General features: G+C 56.1%; 1 protein-coding gene across 4 annotated transcripts; it reads right to left on the bottom strand.

Moving 5' to 3' along the window:
• Window positions 1–2233: 2233 nt before the first annotated feature.
• KLHL17 (kelch like family member 17) lies at window positions 2234–22515 on the bottom strand. Of its 4 annotated transcripts, none has more exons than XM_032708867.1 (13): window positions 22438–22498; window positions 21557–21782; window positions 12585–12838; window positions 12053–12174; window positions 11387–11608; window positions 10313–10429; window positions 9721–9934; window positions 9483–9627; window positions 8875–9042; window positions 8476–8564; window positions 7477–7550; window positions 6475–6656; window positions 2234–5937 (listed from the first exon to the last, which is right to left on the bottom strand). In XM_032708867.1, the coding sequence occupies exons 2-13, from the start codon at window positions 21766–21768 to the stop codon at window positions 5709–5711; spliced, it is 2028 nt and encodes a 675-aa protein (XP_032564758.1). In that variant the 5' UTR covers window positions 21769–21782; window positions 22438–22498; the 3' UTR covers window positions 2234–5708. The 4 variants fall into 4 exon arrangements, with proteins under 4 accessions (XP_032564758.1, XP_032564759.1, XP_032564761.1 ...); XM_032708868.1 differs by lacking the exon at window positions 21557–21782 and adding an exon at window positions 16510–16606 and having other exon boundaries at window positions 22438–22493; XM_032708870.1 differs by lacking the exon at window positions 21557–21782 and having other exon boundaries at window positions 22438–22515.
• Window positions 22516–23539: the final 1024 nt, after the last annotated feature.

Raw genomic sequence — 23539 nt, 5'->3', positions numbered from 1 at the left:
TACACTTGTGACGCACTTGTGACAACCAGCTGGGGCAGAGAACCAGGAAGGGATGCAGAGAAAGTGAAGGTGAGTGAGCTGAAGCTGGAAACAAGGCGTGTATTTTAACAGGAAAGGTTATTTCTCACCACAACAACTCCCACGGTGTGTGGTGAGTCCCGGGTGATTTCTTCAACAGGGGATTTTTAAAACCAGGAGAGGATGTTTTCTTAGAGAATCTATTTGAATCAAACTGGGATTGGCTATTTCTGAGGTCTTACAGACATACTGGGTGTGTTAGGCTCTCTCTGTTTGCATCTTACCTTGCAGAAACAAAATCAACATATTCCCCAAAGAGGTGATTGCACAGAGAGAGCAGCTGATAACGGATATGCCATAAAATTTCTCCAAGGCTTCCCCATCTTTGACCTTTAAAAACAGCCTCCCTGTCCCCCTCCCCTTTCTGTCATATAATCCATTAACCCTTCATGGCCAAGCAAAGCAACAGGACACCCCTCCAGAGGGCCCCAATCAGAAATTCCCTAATTTTTATGGCAGGGTGCTTCTGTGAGCTCTGTTCTCTCTGCACAGCTGGGAAACGACTATCTGACAGCACAGCACCTCCTGGCAGAGATCAGAAATTACAGCAAACAGCACCAACTGTGTTTTACTCAGGAAAAGTGTGATTCCTCTTAAGATCCGTGGCTAACACGGTCAGACTGTGACCAGAAACGTGCCGTTCCTCCAGCATGTTTGTTCTAAATAAAAACCTTGCAGCTCAGAATAGTGACAGAACTACTGCAGGTCCTGCAAATACACCTCACTTTGCTCGCTGGGACACCAGTGACAGCACCACAGATGGCAGGGCCAGGCGTGACCAGTGGCTGAGGACAGTCCCCTCTCTGCGTGCTGGGCACACCAGCTCGAGGGCACACTGGCTCTGCTTCCAGGAGAACCTGAACTTGGAGGGAAGCAGCCTCCAGACTTCAGGAAGGCTTTTGGAGCACGGCAGTTATTTATAGAAGCCCCAACCAGAAGCAGGAGCCTAGAGAGCAGCAGGAAAGAGGACACGGGCAGGGCTCCAGCCGAGCCAGGCATTCCGACCGCGCGGCATCGCGGCTCGACCGCGGCGCACACGCATGGGAAAGTTCCCTCCTGGGCCCCAGGGGATGCTGCCAGGCAGTTCTCATTGCTCTTTTCACCCCCTGAACTCCCCACACCGTGAAATGGGCTTGGCATTCCCCCCGGGAAGCGGGGACTGGCAGCAGTTGGGAAGCAGAATGGGGCCGTCCGGCCCCTGGGCGAGCTGCGTGTGGCAGCTGGGGGTGCAGGAGGATGTCTCTCATCTGCTTTTCATTTTCACTGCAGGAAAAGCTGTCAACAGCACTGGGAGTCCTGGGGCGACCAAACTGGAATTTAATGGGCAGGGAGAGGTGTAAATCAGCCTGCCTCTGAAGCCTCTATGCCTTGAGTTGGGCTTTTCCCAGTGGTCTCCACGACCACCGGCATCTTGGCCCTGCTCTTTCTCTGGGACAGAGGGAATGTGTGCAGAGTGGTGGACACTCCCAGCACAACATCCTCACTGGGAATACAAAGCCCCTTGTCCACAGGACAGCAGCCCCCCTGCCCAGGCATCCAGCACCATCAGCTGAGCCCGGGGCCAGGAGCTGGGGGAAGAGCTGCTCCTTTTAGCACAGAAGATCCTTCAAAACTGGTTTTGTTCCCTGTTGTCTCCTCTATTACATGCACATCAGCAGGGCCAGTCTGAAGTGGGCTCTAGAATGGGAGCCTGTCCCTGCTCTGTGAAAATGCTGGACTGGTGATATCCAAACAGATGAGACCTCATAGAATCCTAGAACATCCCGAGCTGGAAGGGACCCACAAGGATAATTGAGTCAACTCCTGGCCCTGCACAGGACACCTCAACAATCCCACCCTGTCCCTCAGAGCATTGTCCAAACGCTCCTGGAGCTCTGGCAGCCTTGGGGCTGTGACCACTGCCCTGGGGGGCCTGTTCAGTGCCAAACCACCCTCCAGGGGAAGAACCTTTTCCTAATATCCAACCTAAACCTCCTTGACACATCTCATCAGTGGCTGCTCAGGCACAGATGCACATGAGCCTTCCATGAGCATCCTCTGCCTGGGGATCCTTCCCCTCCTCTGCCCAGGGCAATGCAGAGAGCAGCTCTTGCCTCCCCAGGAGTGAGCCAGAGAAGTGAGAAGGAAGGAAGGATGCAAGAGGCAGGATCCAGTATTCAAGAAAATGTCTTTATTGTACATGTTGGCTTCTATTGCTTGTATCCCCTCCCCAGTCCCATGTAGTGCAAAAAATTCCGAGAAACAGAGTTCCACATAAATAAGTCAGATAACTTACAGAGAAATCAAAGTGACGACGGTTTGACATGGATTGGACCAGGTCTGCCCAGCAGTAGGACCAAGGGAACCTCTGCACCCTCGTCAGGGCAGGGGCTCCTGCCTGGCCTTGCTGCCTCCCTGCAGACCAACACCGGGGTCCCTGGGCAGAACACATCAACAGACACAGCCTGGGGCTCCCCCTCCTCGGGGACGCCCCTCCGCTGGGAAAAGCTCACATGGGAAATCACACGAATAAACGTTTTGGGTGAGACACCACGAACTAAGACTGGCAGAGAAGCCACACGCAGAGTTGACGGTTCTCCTCCCCTCAGACAGGGTACTACGCACAGACAGACAGACACAGACACACGCCCCCTCCGAGGTCTCCTCCTCCTCCTCCTCCTCCTCCTCCTCCTCCTCAGCAAGGGACGTGCAGCACCAGAAGCGATTCCACCCTGGCACCTCCCAGGGCAGATGCTGACACCTCGTGTCCACACAGTGTGGGTCGGGGTGCTCTGGACCCCCACAAGCTGATGAGGAACTATTTTGCCCTGTCCTCCCTTCTCTCTCTTGCACAGGAAAGCAGTGAGCACCTGCATAGTTAGTACAGCAGAGACACAAAAGGCTCCCTCCTCCCCAGGGTTCTGCTGAACAGGCTCAGTGGGATATTGCTCAGGACCCAACCAGGGGAGGACAGGAGTCACACTGCCCCTTTCCCTGATCCTCAGGAGGCAGGACAGCATCACACACCATTTTCAGTGTATAGAGGCCAAGGGCATATGGCAGAAAAATTCTCCTCAGCTGCTACATTTCTCGCTTCCCCTCTGGTTTTGCTCCCAAGGCAGCAGCCCCCCTTCATGCTACAGCAGCCACAGCTGGACCAGATGCTGAACCACTGCTATAACAACTCGTTCCTTGTTTGAAATCAGCCGTGTTTCCCCTCCAGCAGTTCCTCCTCAGCCCTGCAGTGCCCCTCTTTGCCGTGCCATGCTCCCTCCAGCAGCCTGGCTGGGCTTCGCTCTCATTTTGCCACTCCTGACTCCTGCTGAGTTCTCAGCAGGATCTTGGAATGTCAGGCCAAGCCCAGCACCTGCACCTTCCACCTCTGACACGGCCACGGGGCCTTTGGGCTGATCCTCCTTCCAAGAGGACCCTGGAGCCAGGGGCACCTTGAGTCGATACGAGCCCAGCAGAAGAGTAAAATCCTGATGTTGGTTCTAGGAATGGGATGGAAAGGGTTGAACCTCGCTCAGGTGTGGGCACACGCACTAAACAGAGCAGACTTCACTGATTTCATTGGGTTTTTTGTACAAAGCAGATTCATCTGACCTTCTGAGGGCAGCCCACACGGACCAAGAGACAACCTGCACAGAGCTTGGATGTTCACAGACCCCTCTGCAGTACAGAGGAACAGGAGAGCTGCTGAGCTGTGACGGGCTGGGCAAGTGAGAGGCGGACAAAAAGCAAATTTAGAGTCTGTTCTAAAAGCCAAAAAGGCCTCCTCAGCCTGAGAAGACGAGGCTGTCCCTTGGGGACTGGTTGGGGAGGGAAGCAGCTCAGGTTTTCAGAAGCTGCTGGTAATTTCAGGTGTCCAGCGTGAGGCACTGTGAGTGGGCTTGTAAAGCGTGTCAGTGGGCTTGCAAAACATGCAGGCACCAGTCCAGGAGAAATCAGACCGCAAAAAAAATTGTCTTAAGCTGGGGAGTCCCTGTTTCATTTCAAACTCTCCTTTCACCCAACCTCCCCCTCAAAAAAAAGAGAAGAAATCTCTCGCCACTTGAAAATTCAGGCCAACAAATCCCCACCACGAGCGTAATCTGAACTCTGTGAATGAGAAACGAGAGGGAGCGGGGGGAAAAAGGGATAAAGGAATTAGTTCCAAACAGTTAGATTGTATTCCAGTGCTACATTTGAACACTATTGAGGTACCAGTGGTTGAGTCATTCCTCTGTAATGCAGAGAACACCTGATCTGTGCCTCAGTTCACGGCTCACACGCACAGCACACGCACTGAAAACACCACCCCAGAGGCTCCGTGGCACAGGTGGGTCTAGGATAGGCCTGTGACTTACAGCACTAATTTATTCAACCTTCAGTTAATTAAAGGGGTTGCTTAATTGCCAGGGAGTCGCTAATTGCAAATGGTCCCTTCCGTGCTGCTTTCGCTGCACATTCGGTATCTCACACATGCACACACCCCACACATCCACAGAGAACGTCTTCCAGGACACAGGCATCGTCTCCTCAACAAATGAGAAAAGTAATTGCATCCCTTCTGCTGCCTTAGAAGCAGATGGGATGGGGAATACCGGGGTAGCGTAGAAAACAAAGGGATATGAAGTAATTAAAAACTAAAATATTAGCATTCAAATAAAAAAAGGCAAAAAATTAATACCCAAAAGAAGTAATGCCAGGCAATCCTCCTCATTTAGAAGGCTGGACTGTTCTTTTTTAAAGAACTGATAGCTCTCCACAAACCCAGAATCTGCTTTGCAGAGAGGGGAACAGCAAACAGGCCAATCTTTTCCCAGTCTGAGCCAGGACCACGTGCAGAGAGCAGGCAGCCACCCAGTCCTTTGAGCATGGGACAGCAATGGCATGGATGCCAACAAGGTCACCCAACCCATCTGCCTGGCTTGGGACTCCCCAGAGCAATGGCCAGCTGGGATCTCGGGGGATGAGGTGGGGGCCAGCAGAGCATGGAAACACTGGAGGGTTCAGGATGCTACGTCCAGTTCTGCCTCCGAACCTCACCTCCTCCAGGCCCTGTCCCTTAGCTGGGATTCTTCTGTTTGTGTATTTTAAGGCATCAATGAGACACCATTGAGAACCATACAGTGGCCTCAGAGTCTTTAACAGTGCACGATAGGCTTGGTAAAGAGTTTGGCTACAGTGACATTCAGAGGAGCGGTGGTCGCACATTCGCCGTGTCCTTGGCAGGAGCGCTGCCCACCTCGGCCACCCCACGGGGCTCCTGGAAGCCTCCAAGGCTGGCTGTGCTCGTGTGTGGCACCGGCTGGATCCCATGAATCCAAGAAGCAGCAATGGTTTACAGTTTCCCCTCCCCAAAGGAGATTATGAGCCCTTGGGGCGGGCGGTGGGATGAGTCTGAGCGGAGCGGAGAGCACCCGCCTCGTCGCCCTCCGACCGAGGGTGCTCGTCCAGGAAGCACATTTCTAACTGCTGTGGTCGCGCTGATCCGATGGGCGCCCCAAGAGCGGGGACAGCTCCGGGGTTCACAGGAGTGCTGGGGCTGCAGGCACCAACCAGGACCTTCGCTCCCCTCCTACAGCGACCAGCTGCCCCTCGGGGCCGGCCTAGAGCCCTGCCAGGCACCCCTGTCCCCTTGAGGTAAGGTACGTCCTGATTCTTTGTCAAAGGCTCGTCGAAGACACCGAGAGAGTGGGCGAGGAGGGGGGAGGGAAGTTGAGGAGTTCCAGCACGGCCACCCCCACGCTGCTCCGGCGGGTGAACATGCAGGACGCTGCCACCCACTTGTTGGTGCGGGGGTTGTACTTCTCGATGGAGTTGAGGCTGGAGCTCCCGTCGTTGCCACCCACGGCGTACAGCCACCCATCCATGGCCACCAGGTCGTGGGTGCTCCTGCAACGACCACGCAGAGACCGCAGCGGGGTGAGGCTCTGGGGTGTAGGGGAGCTCAGCGCCTCGGGTAAACCGGCCCCACAAAAGGAGCACCCAGCCCCACGGTCGCCCAGAGAAAATGAACTATTGGAGTTCAAGCAGAGTGCAGCACAGACTCTCAGGTCCTCCCCTTCACTCTGACACTCTCATGCCACTGGAGAACTGCCACCTCTAAATAACAAACTCTAGGAGCCCGAAATCCTCAAGAGTTGCAAGCCTTAAATCCTCCCACAGCCCAGCAACATCTCCATGGCCTCAGCCAGCGGAACCACCTGGTTCTTTACAGCCACACAAACTGCTGAGAATAAATCCCTCTGCAGAACACCCCTGCTCTGCCCTCCTGGCACACACTCAAGCCCCTTTCAGCGCAGCAAGAGCATCAGCCAAACCCTGGGAGGGGGGGCACGGGCTGCGTTTTACGGTTGGCAGTGCCAAGCGAGGCACGGCGAGACGGGATCCCCGCTCCTGCTGCCACCAGAGCGGGGCACAGCTCCTTACCTGCGGATGTTCATGGGTGCCACGCTCTCCCACGTGTTGGTTTTGGGGTTGTAGCGCTCCACAGAGTTAAGGCAGCTGGTGCCATCGTTGCCCCCAGCCACGTAGAGCATCCCCTCCAGCACGGCCACCCCCGCGCTGCTCCGGCGGCTCAGCATGTTGGCGATGGGTGTCCAGGTGTTGATCTGGGAACGGGCAATGGTTGTTCAACCAGACAGGTGTACAGGGCATTTTCCACCCATCCCTGGCCGAATCGGTCCTGTGGTATTAGTCCTGCTCTAACCACACAGCTCCTGGTATGACGGTCCTCCTCCCCCCCCAAAGGACTTCTGGGGGGAACCCACTTCTTTCCCTTCCACTCTGCCACAGTAAGAGCAGCACAGAAATCTCTGCTGAGTGGCTCAGGAAAACACTGTGGCAGCTGGCAGGAGTCCTGCCATCCCAGGGGCACAGAGATCCCTGTGCCAGGCCACCAGTCATGTCACAGCTGAATCCAGCCTGGCCATGGGGGTTGAGCTGTATCTATTTCAAATCTGTGCAAGTACAACTGCACAGCTCACGAAAAACCTCCAGGACCTTCTCTCTTATTTTTTTGCAGCAATCTCCCCTGCTCCAGCAGAGCTGTGAGTCCTCAGGCCCAACACATGTCCCCAGTTCACCACACTCCCTGTTCACCACACTGGATGTGCACAGTGCAGGACCTCAGCTGGAAGCTGGAAACAGCTCAGGGCATGTACCAGGACTGATCTTCTACAGAACTCGAGCTGGCCTACAGGCAGCAGGGTAGAGAGTGTTCTGGTGGCTGAAATCTCACAGTGGTATCTCAGAGCCTGCATGGATCAGCTGTGGCTCATTTTGCTCAGGATCACATCCCAGATTCTCTGTCCCTGTGGAAGGGGCTGATACCTACTCCTTGTTACAGTCATGCACAGTGGCTTAAGTCCTTTCAGGCACCACAGAGGAGGGGAGAAGGAAAAAGTTTATAAAAATCTCTCTTGTATTTACCTGGGGCTCATATTTCTCTACCGTGGCTAAGTGGGATGAGCTGTCGTATCCCCCAACAGCATAGAGGTTGCCTTCTGCAAAGACAGTCACACAGGCACTGGAATTAGCTAAAGACATGGTCCCTGTCCCAACACAGGTCCTACAACACCACAGGTACCACCCTAGGGGTGCCCACACAGGTATGAGCTGAGCCTCCTGTGCCCTCTCAGAGCAGCCAAGCTCCTCTCAGCAGGGCTCCCCCAGCTCCCCTCCCCTTCCAGCATGGAGTGTTGTGAAATATTCATCAGGCAGTTTCTCTGCCACGCTCCAAGCTTCCCAGAGAACTCCTTTGCCTGCTGCTTCTTGACCTCCTCATTACAGGAGCTGCAAGTGCTCCCTGCTGGAGCAACGGGCTATTTTTAGTGGTGGAGGATGGAGCAGGGGAATGCCAGTATCGGCTGTGGCCGACACAGTGTGAGCTGGTGATGGAGGGGAGGGAAGCTCTGAGTCAGCACTGAGAGCTGAAACCAGAGAACAGGGCAGGGGAGAGGCACAGGGACACTGGGACACCATGTGGCAGTTCTTGGGAAGGTGGGAAGCATCCCCAGGGAGGCCCAGCACCTGTTTGGGTGAGAGTGGGACTTGGATCATCAGCAAAAGGACTGTCCTGCTTTCATACTGAAGGACTGACAAGGTTGTCCCTTCCTTTTCTAGGGACAGGGGATCATTCACAGCCAGCCCCTTGCTCCAGAGTAGAAGGGGTACAAAGGAACAAGTTGTGGGTCCCCTCAGGAGTTGCCTACAGAGTTTGATGAAACCCAGTTACTCAGGAGACTGAGGAGGAGGGCAGAGGCAGGCAGCGTGTCAGGACATGGCAGAGGGATGGCTGGGCCATCCGGACTCACAGCGAAGGGAATCTAGGGAGAGGGGGCAGGAACTAGGACAGAACATGAAAAAGAACCACCAGGAATGCAAGAGAGCCTGCACAGAAGCCCGTGAGGTCCTCGTGCCATCACCCACCTAGAGTTGCCACCCGGACGTAGCGTCTCCTGGTGCTCATGGCAGCGATGGATGTCCAGGTGCCTGTCAGAGGGTCGTACCTCTCTGCGCTGCAGCAGGCAGGGACACAGGAACATAAGGTGTGACACTGGAAAAGCCCAGGTCAAAGCTCTTTGACACAGGCCCTCAGGGGCAGCTCCCAAGGAAGCTTGGGAATACACAGGGAGAATAGGAGGGAGGAACTAACAAAGGCTGCGTCCTGCTGTGGCAGAGGGCTACAAAACGGTTTTTCCCCATTGGATTGCGACACATCTACCCTGGGGTCAGTCCATGGGTCAGGAGCAGGGCTCCCAGGCTCCCAGCACCAAGGACATTGCATGCACGAGCAGTGGAGGAGCCTGTAGCAAGGCAATCCCCTACCTGTTCAGGCACGAGGCCCCATCGTACCCCCCAGCAGCATAGAGAAGCCCATGAAGTGCTGCTACACCCAGGCAGCTCCTCCTGGTGCCCATGGACACCTCAGGTTGCCAGGAATTGGTGACAGGATCATAGGACTCCACTGTAGCCAAGTCAGAGGTCCCGTCGTAGCTGTTGGGAGAAAAAGGGAGAACAAGCTGCTCAGAGAAGCTGTGGCTGCCCCATCCCTGGAAGTGTCCAAGGCCACGTTGGACGGGGCTTGGAGCAACCTGGGCTAGTGGAAGGTGTCCTTGCCCGTGGCAGGGTGTTGGAACAAGATGACCGCAAAAGTTCCTTCCAACCCAAACCATTCTGTGATTCTGAGAGAAATGGGGGGTGGAACTGTGCCAGCCCAGGACACGGCCGCCACCAAAACAAGAGCTGGTGAACTCACAGCTCCGAACCACAGGGCAGGGAAGGGGTTTTCAGTTGCTACCCCACAGATCCTGGATGGTGCATCCAGAGGTGGGCTCCGGGAGGCTCTGCTGGCCACCCCTCCTCCCGGGGCAGCTCTGTGCTGCTCTCCCCACAGGCTCTGCTCACACCCCTGCCACCTCCCGCGCCCTCCTTACCCGCCCACGGCGTAGAGCTTGTTCCCAATGGCCGCGACGCCCACCCTGGCCCTGCGCGTTGACATGGAGGCCACCATGTGCCACCGGTCCGTCCGCGTGTCGTAGGCCTCACAGTCCCCGTGGATGGCAAACAGGCTCCCTCCACCTGGGAGGGAGGGCAAACAGAGCAAACCCGGCCCACGGGGCCCCGGGATGGGGTCTGGATGTGGGTGAGGGGGCTCCCTTCGCAGGGCCTTACCCACGGAGAAGAGCACCGTGCTGGCCCCCTCGCAGCGCCGCGGCCTCGTCCGGCTGTTGCTCAGGACGCCCCTCTGCTCTGGCATGAGGTGGTACTTGAGGGCTTCGATCAGCAGGTCCTTGCACTCCGAGTGGTGCCGCACCAGCAGCTCCGTGTCCACGTTGCTCATGAGGAAGTCCCGGCTCAGCAGGGGCAGCCGGACGCACTTCATGAGCTGCAAGGGGAGAGGAGGCCTTTGGATGGGGATAGGGCAAGGGGGAACAGGTTTAAACTAGAAGAGGAGAGATTTAGGTTGGATATTAGGGAGAAATTCTTCTCTGTGAGGGTGGTGAGGCTTTGGCACAGGTTGCCCAGAAAAGCTGTGGCTGCCCCATCCCTGGAAGTGTCCAAGGCCAGGTTGGAGCAACCTGGTCTAGTGGAAGGTGTCCCTGGCCATGGCAGTGGGGTGGAATGAGAGGAGCTTCAAGGTCCCTTCCAGTGTGGACTGGAAATGGTATGATGGGATCTGCTGTCCCTCCAGCCGTGTCCCAACCCAGCCCAGGCACTCAGAGCTAGTGGGTAGATTGAGGCCACCTTCCCAGCACACACTCACCCTGGGGACGTGCTGTCTCCTGCTGTCCACATCATGTTTGACCCAGCTGAGCACAGCCCGGTACACCTCCTCCTCCGATGGCACATTGAGGCTGTCACTAGAAATGAGGTCCAGCACCTGCAGGGCGGGGTGGAAGGGGCAGTGTTGGTTGGTATGGATGGGGAGGAGAGGAGACATTCACACCTCCAAGGAACTGCATTGCCAGAGGCAGAGCCCTGCCTCCTATAGATGCTGGTGGTTGACGGGTGCACAGCCCTGGGTCCCCCAAACCAGCAGGTGCAGCTGGTGTGGAGACAGCTCTGCCCTCAGTCATCATCCCCCAGCTCATCCCCCCCTTCTGTGGCTGAAGCTGCTGCAATTCCTGACACTTCCAATCAACATCAGTGAGAGCAGGCAGACGACTCTGCTTGCACAGGCCCCTTCAATATTTCATGGGACAGACCCGCATGCCCTGGCTGGTCCCAGAGCACTCATTTCACTTGCCAAGGACTGTGGAGCCAGAGCAGGTGGAGATATGCACCTCCCCTCACTGCCATGCACCCCCTGCCCCAAGAAGGGGTGAAAGGAGGTGTCTGGGTCCTGCTGAGGGGCCACACAGGGTCAGGTGATGCAGAGCAAGGACCGGGAGTGCCTCCTGGCCAGGGCACAGCAGAGGAGCCAGGGGCCATCCTGGCACACGATGAACAGCAGGAAACATTAGCTGAGCTCTGAATTAAACATCACAGCTACGTGACCAGGGCAGGCAGGACTTATTCCTTGGACTGTGTGCTCAGAGCTCACATGGCAAGCACCAGTGACCAAAATTATCCTCTGTCCTACCCTCCCATCCTTAATTCCCATGGGATTAAGTTTTCTGACAGCAATCTTCCCACACATTGAACAGAGAGGACTAAAGCACATATTCTCCATTGAACAGAGAGGATCAAAGCACAGAATCTGGGTATGTTCCCTTGCCGAACCCTGTCCCCTCAGTGCAGGTTCCTTGGGCTTTTGACACACAGGCTGTGCCTTCCAGGACAGAGCACGAGAAGCTTTGCTGCACCCACGCCTTCACACTCCCGTCAGGGGCCTCACCTGTTTAAGAGGCAGCAGCATGAACTCCTCTGTCTTGGACACCTCCACGAAGTGTTGGAGGACGTACTTGTGAGCAGACTTGAGGAGGTCACTGCAGGAGTGGGTGTCAGCAAAGCCCCGGATCCCCAGGCAGTTGGATGGGTCGAGCTGGCTGAGCAGGAACTTGCAGCAAGCATCCCGCACACCATTGAGCTGAAGCAGGCTGGCAGCAGGAAGAAGTGTCTGGCAGTGGGAAAGAATGGGGGAAAAGAGAGTTTCCAGGGCAAGGAAACCGCTTCCACCCTCGTCTCACTGCAAGCCACGAGCAGAACAGGTTTACTGAGCACCTTCAGGCACACAAGCGCAGGGAAGGACAGAGCATTCCTTGTTTCCAAGAGAACTCAGGTAAAGAACAGCTGAGAAGGACACCAGTAACACCCCACAGGGCCAGGAGAATGGCAGGTGCTCAGGAATAGATCTGGGCATTGCATAGTTCTTTGAGGAGCCATTCCCAGCCCCTCTGGGCATGGGGAAGCAGGTGAACTCCCTGACCACTGCTAGATCCAGCTGCCTTCACGGAAAAAACAGCTGGCAATGCTGAGCAGAAGGAGAGAAGAGTCCCCACGAGGCGAGTTTTGTATAGAACAGCTTTGTGGAAGGGAGGGATTTTGGGGGGGAAGCTCCTACCTGCACATTCCCCTCTCCCACCACGATCTCAGCGGTGTAGGCGTATTGCACCAGCTGCTCCAGGGCCTGGGGGTCGATGTCATGCAGCGTCACGTGGGTCTGGCGGCTCTCACTCATCTCATCTGGGGCAACACAGACACCACAATGAGCAAAAATCCCTCAGCAGGACTTGTTTCCCTACAGGAGGGTCTAACCAAGCCTCATCCATCTCCCCATCACAGCCCAGGAAGGTCTTCTGCCCCTCTCTTAGCAAGGAGGGGCAGCAGTGCGCTCTAGGGAAGGGGGTCCAGGTCTGCAGGAGGGGCATCAAGACACCCCTGCAGGGGTTATGGGCACAGGGATTCAGGATAGGGAGTCAAAGGAGGAATATTACTGCACTTCCTCACTGACACACCGACACCACAATTCCACAGGGCAGGGCAGGGCAGCAAGAACAGGGAGCAGGGCAGAAAGCAGAGGGGTTGGCAGAGAGCAGAGGGTTTGGAGGGCAGGGAGAGCCTATCCACGGATGAAGGGAGGACTCTGTACTTGCTTGTGAACATGGCGTGGAAGTACGGGCTGCACGACGCCAGCACCACCTTGTGGGCCTTGATCTCCTTGGTGCCCACATGGAGCACGATGTCGCAGAGCAGCCCCCGCTGCCTCATGCGGTTCATGCACACGAAGGCATCGTGATAGTGGCGCTTGGAGTTGTGGGAGATGCTGTGCCCGTCGCGGTTGAGGAGCTGCACACCCCCTTCCATGGCTGCAGGAGGGAGCTGGGGGGTTTTCCCCTTCTCACCGGCTCTGGCATGGGGGAAAAATAAAGTATTAGCCAGGCAGGAACAGCTGTAGCCCCAGACAACCCTCAGCACTGCTCAAAGATCCTGTGCAACAACAGCTCGAACCACCCCCTGCGAGGGAAATGTCGTCCTGCTCATTTGGATTCAAACTGAAAGAAGGAAATTCAGGTCTGAGATCAGGAAAAAATTCTTCCCCGTGAGGGGGTTGGAGCTCCAGGGATCCCCTTGCCTGTGTTAGAATTTCAAGCAAGGAAGGAGAGAAAAGAGAAGGCTTCAGGGTGACTGTGGCCATCCAGTACCTGAAGGGAACCTGCAAGAAAGATGGAGAGGGACTTCTACAAGAGCATGGAGTGACAGGAAAAGGGGGAATGGCTTCACACTGACAGAGGGCAGGGCTAGATGGGATATTGGGGAGAAATTCTGCCCTGTGAGGGTGGTGAGGCCCTGGCACAGGTTGCCTAGAGAAGCTGTGGCTGCCCCTGGATCCCTGGAAGTGCCCAAGGCCAGGTTGGACAGGGCTTGGAGCAACCTGGTCTAGTGGAAGGTGTCCCTGCCCTGCCCATGGCAGGGGGTTGGAACTGGTTGATCTTTAAGGTCCCTTCCAACCCAGGCCATTCTGTGATTCAATGACTCTATAAAAACAAAAATTGCCTAATCAGGGAACAAGGGCATTTTATTTGTGCTGAGACGTTTCCTCCCCACGCTGTTTCCATCCAGGCTGCTCACGCTGTTTCCAAAGGCGTTTGACTGTCTCCGTGCCAGGATCACCCAAAAGGTGGGGGAGTGAGGAGGGAATGACTGAGCAGCAGGAGGAAGGAGGGGGCAGGGAGCAGGAGAAAAAAGGCAGCTTGAATAAAAAACAAGGCCGTGTGCTGCACGCGTGCGCCTGCCCCCGCATCCCTGCGGCGAGAGAATCCCCTCAGCCTCCCCTCACACCTACACCCGCCGTGCTGGGCCTAAAAATAGAAACCCACCGCTCTGTGCCTGCTCAGCCACGAAGGCAGCCATCTATTCCTTTTTTTTTTTTTTTTTTTAAGTAGCAGTTGTATCACGTACTAGAGTCTGGGGGAGGAAAAAAGATGAATAAACATGTTTCCTGAGCGGAGAGGAGCCTGCGATGCCCTTTTCTATTTGCATCAGCCTCTGTGATACGAGAGATTCCTCATCTCGCTGTCAGCAGGGAAGGCTCAGGGGCACACAACAAAGGCAGTGCCTGTTGATGCTTTCCAGTAGTGAGAGCAGGATGCCACGGTGCCCTTGACAGGAAAGAAGGGCCCGTGAGGTAACTGGCCTCCTCCTACACCCCTGGGAAAGCTGCAGCATTCCCAGGATACCCTCTCTCTCCTAATTCACATGTGGGCATAAGAGATGCCCGCACAAAGGAGGTTTATAGTCATTAACATCTCTGCCTGGGCTCCAGAGGTCCTTTCCTGGAGCAGGTTTAGGGGAGAGGGCAGACGGTGCTTTCCCACTTTTATTCCCATCCCTAGCTGCAAGCCCAAGGGTTTTCCTCATCTGCTTGAGCTGGTTTCTCTGTGTAACACACTGCTAAGCATAGTTGTCCCCATCAGTATTTAAGTCATGTTCCAGCTCTAAAGCACTCGCCTCATCCCTCCTGGGTGCTGGGAGTGAGGGACGGGAGCTCCCAGCTCCTCAGCAGCGGGGGCACAACGCAGGACAGGGCAGAGGAGCTGGGAAAAGATGGGATTTCTTCTCCTTGTGCTCTGGGAGACTTGTGAGGGAAGGTTAGCCACCCTGGAGGAGCACAGAACTGGGCTCCAGTGGTCAGGGGAGAGACAGAGAGGGCACAGCAGGCTGAAGGTGGCTGCGGCCGACGCACTGGCACGGCAAGAATCAAACACGATTCCAAAGAGTTGGAAGCGCTGGGCTCCCTTCCCAGCCCTGCCACTGAGTCACTGCATGACTCTGGGCAAGTACAAATGCAGGATGACAAGGGGTGACATTATCTTTCCTTGCAATGATTCTCGTGGCCAGGAGAGCAGCGATTGCTCAGTCCCCTCTCCAGGCACACCTCCCTGCTGTCACCGGCGAGGGGCCACCCCAAGCTATGTCCCCTCTGTGTCACCTGGTCTCTGATGCGACCAAGCAGGGAGCAGGGCCAGAGGGAGATGCCATCCCACTGCCACTGGGCTCCACGAGCATCCCCACAGCCAGGGGACAGTCCCACAGGCAGCCTGAACCAGCTCTGCTTGATGGCCTTTTGGCTACAGCCACACCACAGCCTCAGCAATCCAGCTCTGAAGAGCCACTCACCCACCCACCAGCCCCTTTGGGACATGGTCACCCTCCTGAAGCCCTGGCATGGGGCTGCTTGAAGGTTTGAAGTGGGTACAACGCCTTCAGTCCCACTTCCCACTGTCCCCTCTGCTCCACAATAACTTGTCCCCAACAGAGCTCTTTTGCTTTAATGGATCAGAATATATAACCAGTGGGGAGAAAGGAAAGGAACAGAAAGGAACAGAAAGGAACAGAAAGAAACAGAAAGGAACACCTCACTGCTGCTCATGCTGCTCCCAGTGCTGAACTCTCCACCTCGCTGGCAGCACTAAATATTCCTGATTTCCTTGTTAAAACTTCATTCCCAGGAAATGAAGGCCTACGAGCGCTGCTAAGATGTAATTAATGGGGAACAGTGCCTGGACCACGGGAGACAGTGAAGCAGTGTCCAGAGCCCCAGAGGGGGAAAGGAAACACAAGCCCACTTTTGTGGAGCACACAGCAGCAGGAATGCACGTGTCACGCGTCGGCCGGAGCGGATGCGGTGCCTGACTTGTAATAACTCCGAGGTTACGGCAAAAAAAAAAGGGGGGGAAAAAAAAAAAGGAATAAAAAAGAAGGCGTTTGTTTGGCTTCCATGCGACAGAGCGTGGCCATGCATAACAGCTCTGTTAATTAATGCAAATGATCCCTGCCCCCAAAGGGAGGCCTGTTCTCTCTGCACAAAAAAACCATATTTTGCTGGGAGTGAAGTGTGCTGAACAATAAACAGGGAACAGAGTATCCTCCAGGGAGGAGTTCCGAGCCTGCCCTTTCCCCAGGAAGGCCCTGGAGAATGGCTTTTTTGTTGACAGCCTGGATGGGGATTTTGTGTCTGGCAGGCGAGCTGGGAGACTACGAGGACACATCCTGTGCAGCTGGTCAGATGTTGGGGATGAGGCTTTGCTGGGGATGAGAGGACATCCCCTACTCCAAGGCATGCCATGCCCTGAGGCCTGACACACAATCATCCTTAAATCCATCACCTCCACGTGTGCCCTGTCCCTGTGTTGATATCCCAGTAAGCCAGTCACAAAGCCCTGTTTTGTGTGCACATCATTGCACCTCCCACAGAACTGCTGCCATTGGACCTGTGGAAAAGTCATGGAGCCCTTGCTTGGCACTCACCTCGACCCCAGTGTGTCACAGCACTAACAGGGCAGCACAGACCAGTTTCCCTTTTAGGGGAGTGGTGTGTGTCCCCCCCCCCCTGTTCCTGGGCACTGGGGGTCCATTCCCCAGGCACAGACTCCCTGTTTTTGCCTGCAGACCTCCTCTGGCTCAGCCCTAGGCAGGCAGGGGCTGCTGGCAGTGCTACTCTGTTGTGCCCAGCAGCTTCAGATTTCCACTCCCAGTGCTGGAGCCAAAGCAGTGCCCCCACAACAGCACAGAACTCACCCAGGGGTGGAGCAACAGCATGAATCCCTGGGGAAGGAGGGGATCACAGTGGAGTCACAAGCGGGAATCACTCCTTCCAAGTGCATCTCCATCTCCCCTGCACCAGAAATCAGAATTCTCCTTTTTAACCCCCTCTGAGAGGATTCACAGCCCATTTTCCAGTCCAGCATTCCCCAAAGAACTGAAACGTGCAACACCATCAAAGGCAGGAGCAGACTGGGGCAGCCCAAGGGGGCACAGGCAAAGCCCTGCCCAGCTGTGGGGGCGGGCACAACTTCCCTCCTGGGAGCAGGGCTGGGAAGACACGATGTGCTCCTGTGTTCCTGCAGACTCTTCCTTCCCTTCCACAGCCAAGGGACACAAACAGCTGAGCTGGCAGTAACAACAGAGGCTGTTGTGCTGTAAGACCATTAACAGCTCGTGCCAGCATCCAGAGATGCAGCTGAGCTCACTGCACATTTCACCTTCCTTATGGCTTTGTGGAGACCTCAAATTTGGCTGAGCTGCCCCTTTTGTGGAACCCTTCCATGGCTCTGAAGCCCACTAAGCAGAAGCAGACATTAGCAGCATTTTTGCAACAATAATCAGATGCTAGGGCTGTTTTCACAGGCTACAGCAGATATACACTGCACTTACACCTCAAGCCTGGATATCCCATATTCTTCCTTCTTTCAGAGGGCCTGGAACTCCCTATTACAAAATATATTGTGTCCCTACCTTTCCTGCTCCCTTCCCCACGATAAACACAAGCAAAGAGGATTGGGAGTCATCCAGTTGTATATGCCCAGGACTCAGATGCAAAGCAGGCACCAAATCCAGGCAGTTGTCCCCACCAAGACATGTCACATTAGTGTCACTGACACAGATAGAAAAAACTGCTCACTACAATGCTTTGGGGTTCAGTCCCTCCTCAGCCCCTGTAAGGCTTTGCCTGGATCCAGGGAATTCAGGCAGACACTAACAGTGTGCAGCAGCTCACATTCAGCCTTTTTAATACAAGGTTCATTGCCTGTTCAGTCTGGAAGAGTCAGCAACTGGAAGGAAGCAGAGGGAGGAAGCCGGTTCAGGACCAGGGAACGAGATGCTCTGAACTGCAGGTCCTGCAAGGGCTGATTTACAGCTGCACCTTGGACAGGGGTGAGGGCTGAAAACACCAATGGGAAGAGTGACATAATATGGCAAAGGGAGCTGTCATTCCTGGCACCAGCTCTGCCTTCAGGAGGGACCCCAGAACTGGGAAGCCGGTGGTTTCAGCCCAGACTGAGGGCTTGGACACCTTGGAGCCCTCTGCCAGCTCCTGACGGAGCTGAGAACACACAAGTGGGGTAAGGAGCAAGGAGGAGCAAACACCCAGCCCCAAACACCTCTCCCCACCTCCTCTCCTCTCTGCTGTTCCCCCTGCCAGCCCTGCCAGCCCTTCCCCAAGCCCCCCCCGCTGCGGGTGGGAGCCGAGGCACTCGCTGCTCCTGCGGATCCATGGAATTAATCTGCTCTGAGCCAGCCTGAAGGCAGCACCGGGGCACCGCAGACAGCGCTGAGTCTGCAGGACTGAGAATCCCCAGCTCTCAGTAGGGTTTGGTGGTGGTGGTTGTTTTTTTTTTTTTTCTTTTTTTTTTAATGAATTAGGCATAACTGACACGCACTGAATCCTCCTGTCTAGACATCTGCAGAGAAGTGACAAGCTGCCAGAGAGGATGTGGAGCCTCGGCAAAGGGGGTGGGGAGGACGGGGAAAAGCTGCACACAGTTGCCAGCTCTACAGCACAGAGACAGTGCTGGCTCCAGGCAAGAAGGGCATTCAGCACACTGACCTCGGCAGTGTCTTTCAGCAACTCACTGGGTTGTAATCAATCGGCCCCTGGTGCACACAGAAGGCTGGAGGTGTTTTCTAATTAAAGCCTCGCTCCCCAATACTCCTGGGGAGCTTTGTTTGGAAGCTCAGCTCGAAGTTGCTCTCAAGTCACCCCAGCTCACGCTCAGAAGTGCTTCAGCTGTGAGAGGAGGGAGCCTCAATGCACTGGGACATTCTCATACCTGAGAGAGATGAAGGGCATCCAGCCTGCTTGGTGCCCACCTGAGTACACAGCTTTCTCCCTCACTTCCCATAGGCAGCAGGTCTTCCTGCAGACATCTTCAAATTCAGCTTTCTCCTTCCTTATTTTGCTGCTCCAAGCAGGACTCCACGGTTGAGGGATTTAGAGGCATCTGTGCTAAGGTTTGGGTCATTTTGAAGTAATTGGCTGTGAGGGTCAGGACTTGAATAGGTTTGGGACTGCTGAATTCCCAGATTAGGGAGGAACAAGAAATGGAAACGGATTCATGCCTTGAGATGCTCAGCAAAACGTGCAGTTCTCCAGCTGCACTGGGGTTACACAGGAGTTCCTACAGTCCAGCCCAAAGCACACCAAGGCCTAAGTGAAATGAGCCCTTTGACTCTCTCAAGGACTGGAAATGTGGGTCATGTCCTAATTCCCCCTTCCCAGTGTCCCCCAGCAGGCACGGGAGAGGAGCTACTGTTGCATCCAGAGCTATTTTTCGGCACCAGCAGTGCCAAACCTCCACACACAGGCATAAAGCAAGTCCCCTCTCCAGGCAGCAGTGATAATCACCAGCTTCAGCTGCACTGCCCAGCACTGTGGTATTCCTGCCATCCCTCTGCCCTTCCCTGTGACAGACATCTCTGTCCCCAGCTCATTTTTCAGACAGGTAAACACAAGATGAGAGCACTCAGGTCACTGGAGGCAGCCTGTATCCGAGCACCTCCATATTCCTGGCTCCTAGACTTGCCCAGGAGCTCCCTCTGCAACATCCTTGGCCAGCAGCTGTTTAAAGAGGGATTGTGCCCTTTACCTGTCTGCTGTGCAAGGTGATGGTGGCTCGAGAAGGTGGGGCAGTTCAGAGCAGGTCACTCATGCTCAGCAGTGCCCTGGTGTCAGACAACAGTGATGGATTTGGGGAGACCCAGCAGGAGACACCACCTGGCTCCTAAAGGGAGGGTTGACTCCATGACATGGGGCAGCGTGGCCTCATGGCTCCAGAAGCAGGGAAAGGAGGAAAAAGCACCTGGATCTGCTGGCTGCAAACAAGCAAGCAGATCTTTTACAGATGGACAAGACACGGAATAATTCTGCTGGCAAGTGCTGCCCAGGAGTGACTCTCCAGACCAGGAGGTCACCAGAGGAGGTCACCACCTGCACCCCAGCTCACCCCTTCCACAGGACCCACACCACATTCCTGGAGGGTTTACAAAGCCTCCTGCCAGCCTCTGTTGTAGTGTGGGCTGGCAGCATAGACATACCAGACCAGATCCACATCTTCCTCCTCTGAACCAGCTCTGAGCTTCACACTGTGGAGCAGTGGGAGCCTGTTTTCAAGCCAGAAAACAAGAGAATTCCCTCACATCTTCTGGCAGGCAACAGCACGGGCCACATACACGAAAACTGAGCTATGAGGAGCATGTGACATAATGGCCTTGAGCTCGCTGGTACAACTGGGGGCCTGCCAAGGCCCTGGGAATTTCAGCTGAAGGAGCTCGAATTCCTGCCCCTGAGGAGTCACATCCTTTAGAGAAGGTTTGCAGCCGGTTCCAGCAGGCCAGACAGAAAGGATGAAGCCTCTCAAGCCTCCCAAGCCCAGCTTGCCTAAGGGTTTGGAGGCAGGGCTCCAGCACCTGAGGAAATCCAGAAGCACTGGGACTTCAGTATTTTTTTAGGCTGCTGAGCCTGAAATGCAGCAAAACAAGCCCAGAACTGTCTCCCCAGCAGTTCTCCAGCCTTCAGAGCACTCCTGCCTTGATTTCCATGTGCCACTCCATCTACAGAGACCTGGACTGATGCTGAGGGAGCAAGGGCAGATGGCCACTGTATTTTCTGGCAGAACAAAGACGCTCTACTGCCACCCCCACCAAGCTGACCTCAGCTGACAGGAAGCATCAGGGACCATCCCTGCTACCCAAGATGCTATGGAGCAACTCCATTTGGATCCTGGGCTATCAAGCCAAGAGAGCAGGTGCCTGTTACGCCTGCCAGCTCCTGGTGTGCTCTGAATTAGATGCTATTTGCTGTGATTCATTAATCAGTCAGTGCTCAGGAAGGAAACTCAGATCTCTACATCCAACATCTCTGAGTCTTACTCACTGCTATGCTGAATAAAGGATTTCCAGCAGATGTTCATGGGTTGGGAGAGAAACTTGGGGTGCAGAGGGAGGAGATTCCACAGAGATGTTTGTTTAGCTGTAGGGACCATAACCAAAAGGCCATTGCACTCTGAAGTGTTAGTGAGCCCCAAAACAGCAAACCTGTAGCAGAGCAGCATCTCCTGGTGCAAAAGGCCAGACTGCTGGGATCAAAAGCACCCAAATGTCCACATGTTGCTGAATCACTCCAGAACTAACCTCCCTCCTGGTGGTCTCCAGCAATGGAGAGACCCCCAAAACAGTGCTATGGCATAGCAAGCATTGAGGCCAAAGGAGAGCTGTCTCCCTGTGCAGAGACCCCATCAAAGTAAGGCCACTGCTTCTGCAGTCTGAGCCTGGCACAAAGCCTGGTCAGTGGCCAGAGCAGAGACACACAGAGCAGAGACAGACACACAGAGCAGGGACAGACACACAGAGCAGGGACAGACACACAGAGCAGGGACAGACACACAGAGCAGGGACAGACACACAGAGCAGGGACAGACACACAGAGCAGGGACTGACACACAGAGCAGGGACTGACACACAGAGCAGGGACTGACACCTTTCCTTGCCGTGGGGAAGCCGAGGTCACAGGGCTGTCACTCCCTGGAGAGGGAGGCATTTGCTCAGCCAGCAGTACCAAACCAGCTGCCTGCCTGGCCTGCTGCTCCCAGGACCGGCTCCAGCAGCAGCAGCAGCGATGCTGTAGCTCAAGGAGAGCCCTCTGCCCTGACAGTCACTGCAGAGGCCACAAAAAAGCTGTGTCCCACTTCCCCCCCCCCCCTTCCCCACTCCCAAGTTTCCAGAAAGCCCGAGGCAACATTTCTCCCCGTGTCCTTCAGCTCCCCCATCACCAACAAAACACTGATACCCGTGTGCTTCCACCGAGGGCAAGGAACACCACGGCCAGGCCAGACCCCTCTCTGCGGCTGCTCCCCGGGCTCCAGAGCTGCGGCTTTTCCCTTTACCAACAGGATCTCTCCAGGACTTGGCAGAGGACAGGGAAAGGAGGGCACGCTCAGCACAGGGATGCTGCCGGCCTCGGCCACGGGGATGCCGCGGTGCAGAGGCTGGAGACGGCATCGGCTGTTCCAAACCTTTGGAAATGTTTTGGAAGCGGCACCGGTTGTACCAAACCTTTGGAAAAGGTCTCCCCCAGACCCCGAGAGCAAACTTGCCTTCCCAGGAGGGATGCGCAGGAGCAGTGGAGGGGGGGAGCTCCTCTCGGGGGTCTCCCCTGCTGCCTGTCCCCCCACCCCCCGTTACCCCCTCCGGTTTGCCCCACACCCCATAAACCCTCCGGCTGCCTCTCTTCTCGCGGGGTCCGGGTCCCCTGGCCCTGCCGGGGAGAGGGAGGGGAAGAGGGAGAGGAGAAGAAAGGAGGAGAGAGAAAGGGAGAGGGAAAGGGAAAGGAAGAAGAAAAGGGAGAATGAAAGGAAGAGAGAGAAGGAGAGGGAGAGAGAAAGGGAGAAGGAAAGGGAGGGAAAGAAGAAGAGGGAGAAGATGAGGAAGAGGGAGAAGGAGGACAGGGAGAAGGAAAGGCAGAGGAAGAGGAAGGGAGAGCAGAGCGAGAGGGAGAAGGAGAGGGAGAGGAGAAGGAAGAAGAAGAGTGAGAGAGGGAAGGAGAGGGAGAAGAAGGAAAGGGGGAGGGAGAGGAAAAAGGAGAAGGAGAGGAAGAGGAAGAGAGAGAGGGGACAAGAAGAGGGAGAGGAAGAGGAGGTGGCGGCAGGGCCGTGCCTCGGCGGTACTCACGGCTCCGCTGCAGCCACGGCCCAGCCCGGGGGATGCTGCGGGGCGCCGCTACACCCGCACCGCTACCGCCGGCCCCGCGGCGGGCACAGACGGGGCGGGCCGGGGGCGGGCAGGTGCGCGGCGGCAGCGGCGGCTCCTCCTCGAGCCGGGGCGGCCCCCGCGGATGCGGCTTCCTCCGTCACCCGGAATAACCCCGCGGCACGGCCCGGCACGGCCCCGCACGTGTGTCCGTGTCGGGTCCGGGGGTCCGGAGCGAGCGGCACCGGCCCCGCTGCGGCCCCGCGGACCGGGGGGCGAGGGGCGGGGCTATGCGCGGGATGGGCGTGGTCTAGCTGGAAACGGGGCGTGGCTAAGCGTGAAGACCCCGCCCCCGTGGTTGCGAGCCACGGGAGGGGGCGGGGTGAATGGTTGAGGGGCGTGGCCTGGATGGGGAGTCATAAAATCCTTGAGTTTGGATAAAAGCTCCAGAATCATCGAGTCCACCCTGTGCCCGATCATCACCGCCTTGTCCCCCAGCCCTGTCCCCCACTGAGTGCCACGGCCAGTCCTTTCCTGGACACCTCCAGGGATGGGGACTCCACCACCTCCCTGGGCAGCCCCTGACAATGCCTGACCACCCTTTCCATGAGGAAATTCCTCCTGATGTCCAACCTCACCCTTCCCTGGCACAGCTTGAGGCCGTTTCCTCTTGCCCTGTCCCTTGTTCCCTGGGAGCAGAGCCCGACCCCCCCCGGCTCCCCCCTCCTGTCAGGGAGTTGCAGAGAGCGAGAAGGTCCCCCCTGAGCCTCCTTTTCTCCAGGCTGAGTCCCCCCAGCTCCCTCAGCCGCTCCTGGTGCTCCAGACCCTTCCCGTCTCTGGACACGCTCCAGCCCCTCATTGAACTGAGGGGGCCCAGAACTGGGCAGAGCACTCGAGGTGTGTGCCCAGCACAGAGGAAAAATCGCTTTCCTGGTCCAGCCGGACACGATATTCCCGATCCAGGCCGGGAACGGGCGGGATCGGCGGGGAGGGGGCGGAGCCAAGGCGGGAGGGGGCGCGGTTAAGGCAGTAACGGGGCGTGGTTTGCGTGTACTGGGCGTGGTCTGCGCGCGCGGCACGCCGG

This window comes from Chiroxiphia lanceolata, chromosome 22, assembly GCF_009829145.1.
Source record: "Chiroxiphia lanceolata isolate bChiLan1 chromosome 22, bChiLan1.pri, whole genome shotgun sequence".
NCBI lineage: Eukaryota > Metazoa > Chordata > Aves > Passeriformes > Pipridae > Chiroxiphia > Chiroxiphia lanceolata.
Note: the sequence above shows the minus strand (reverse complement) of the source record. Positions and strands in the feature narration are given on the sequence as shown.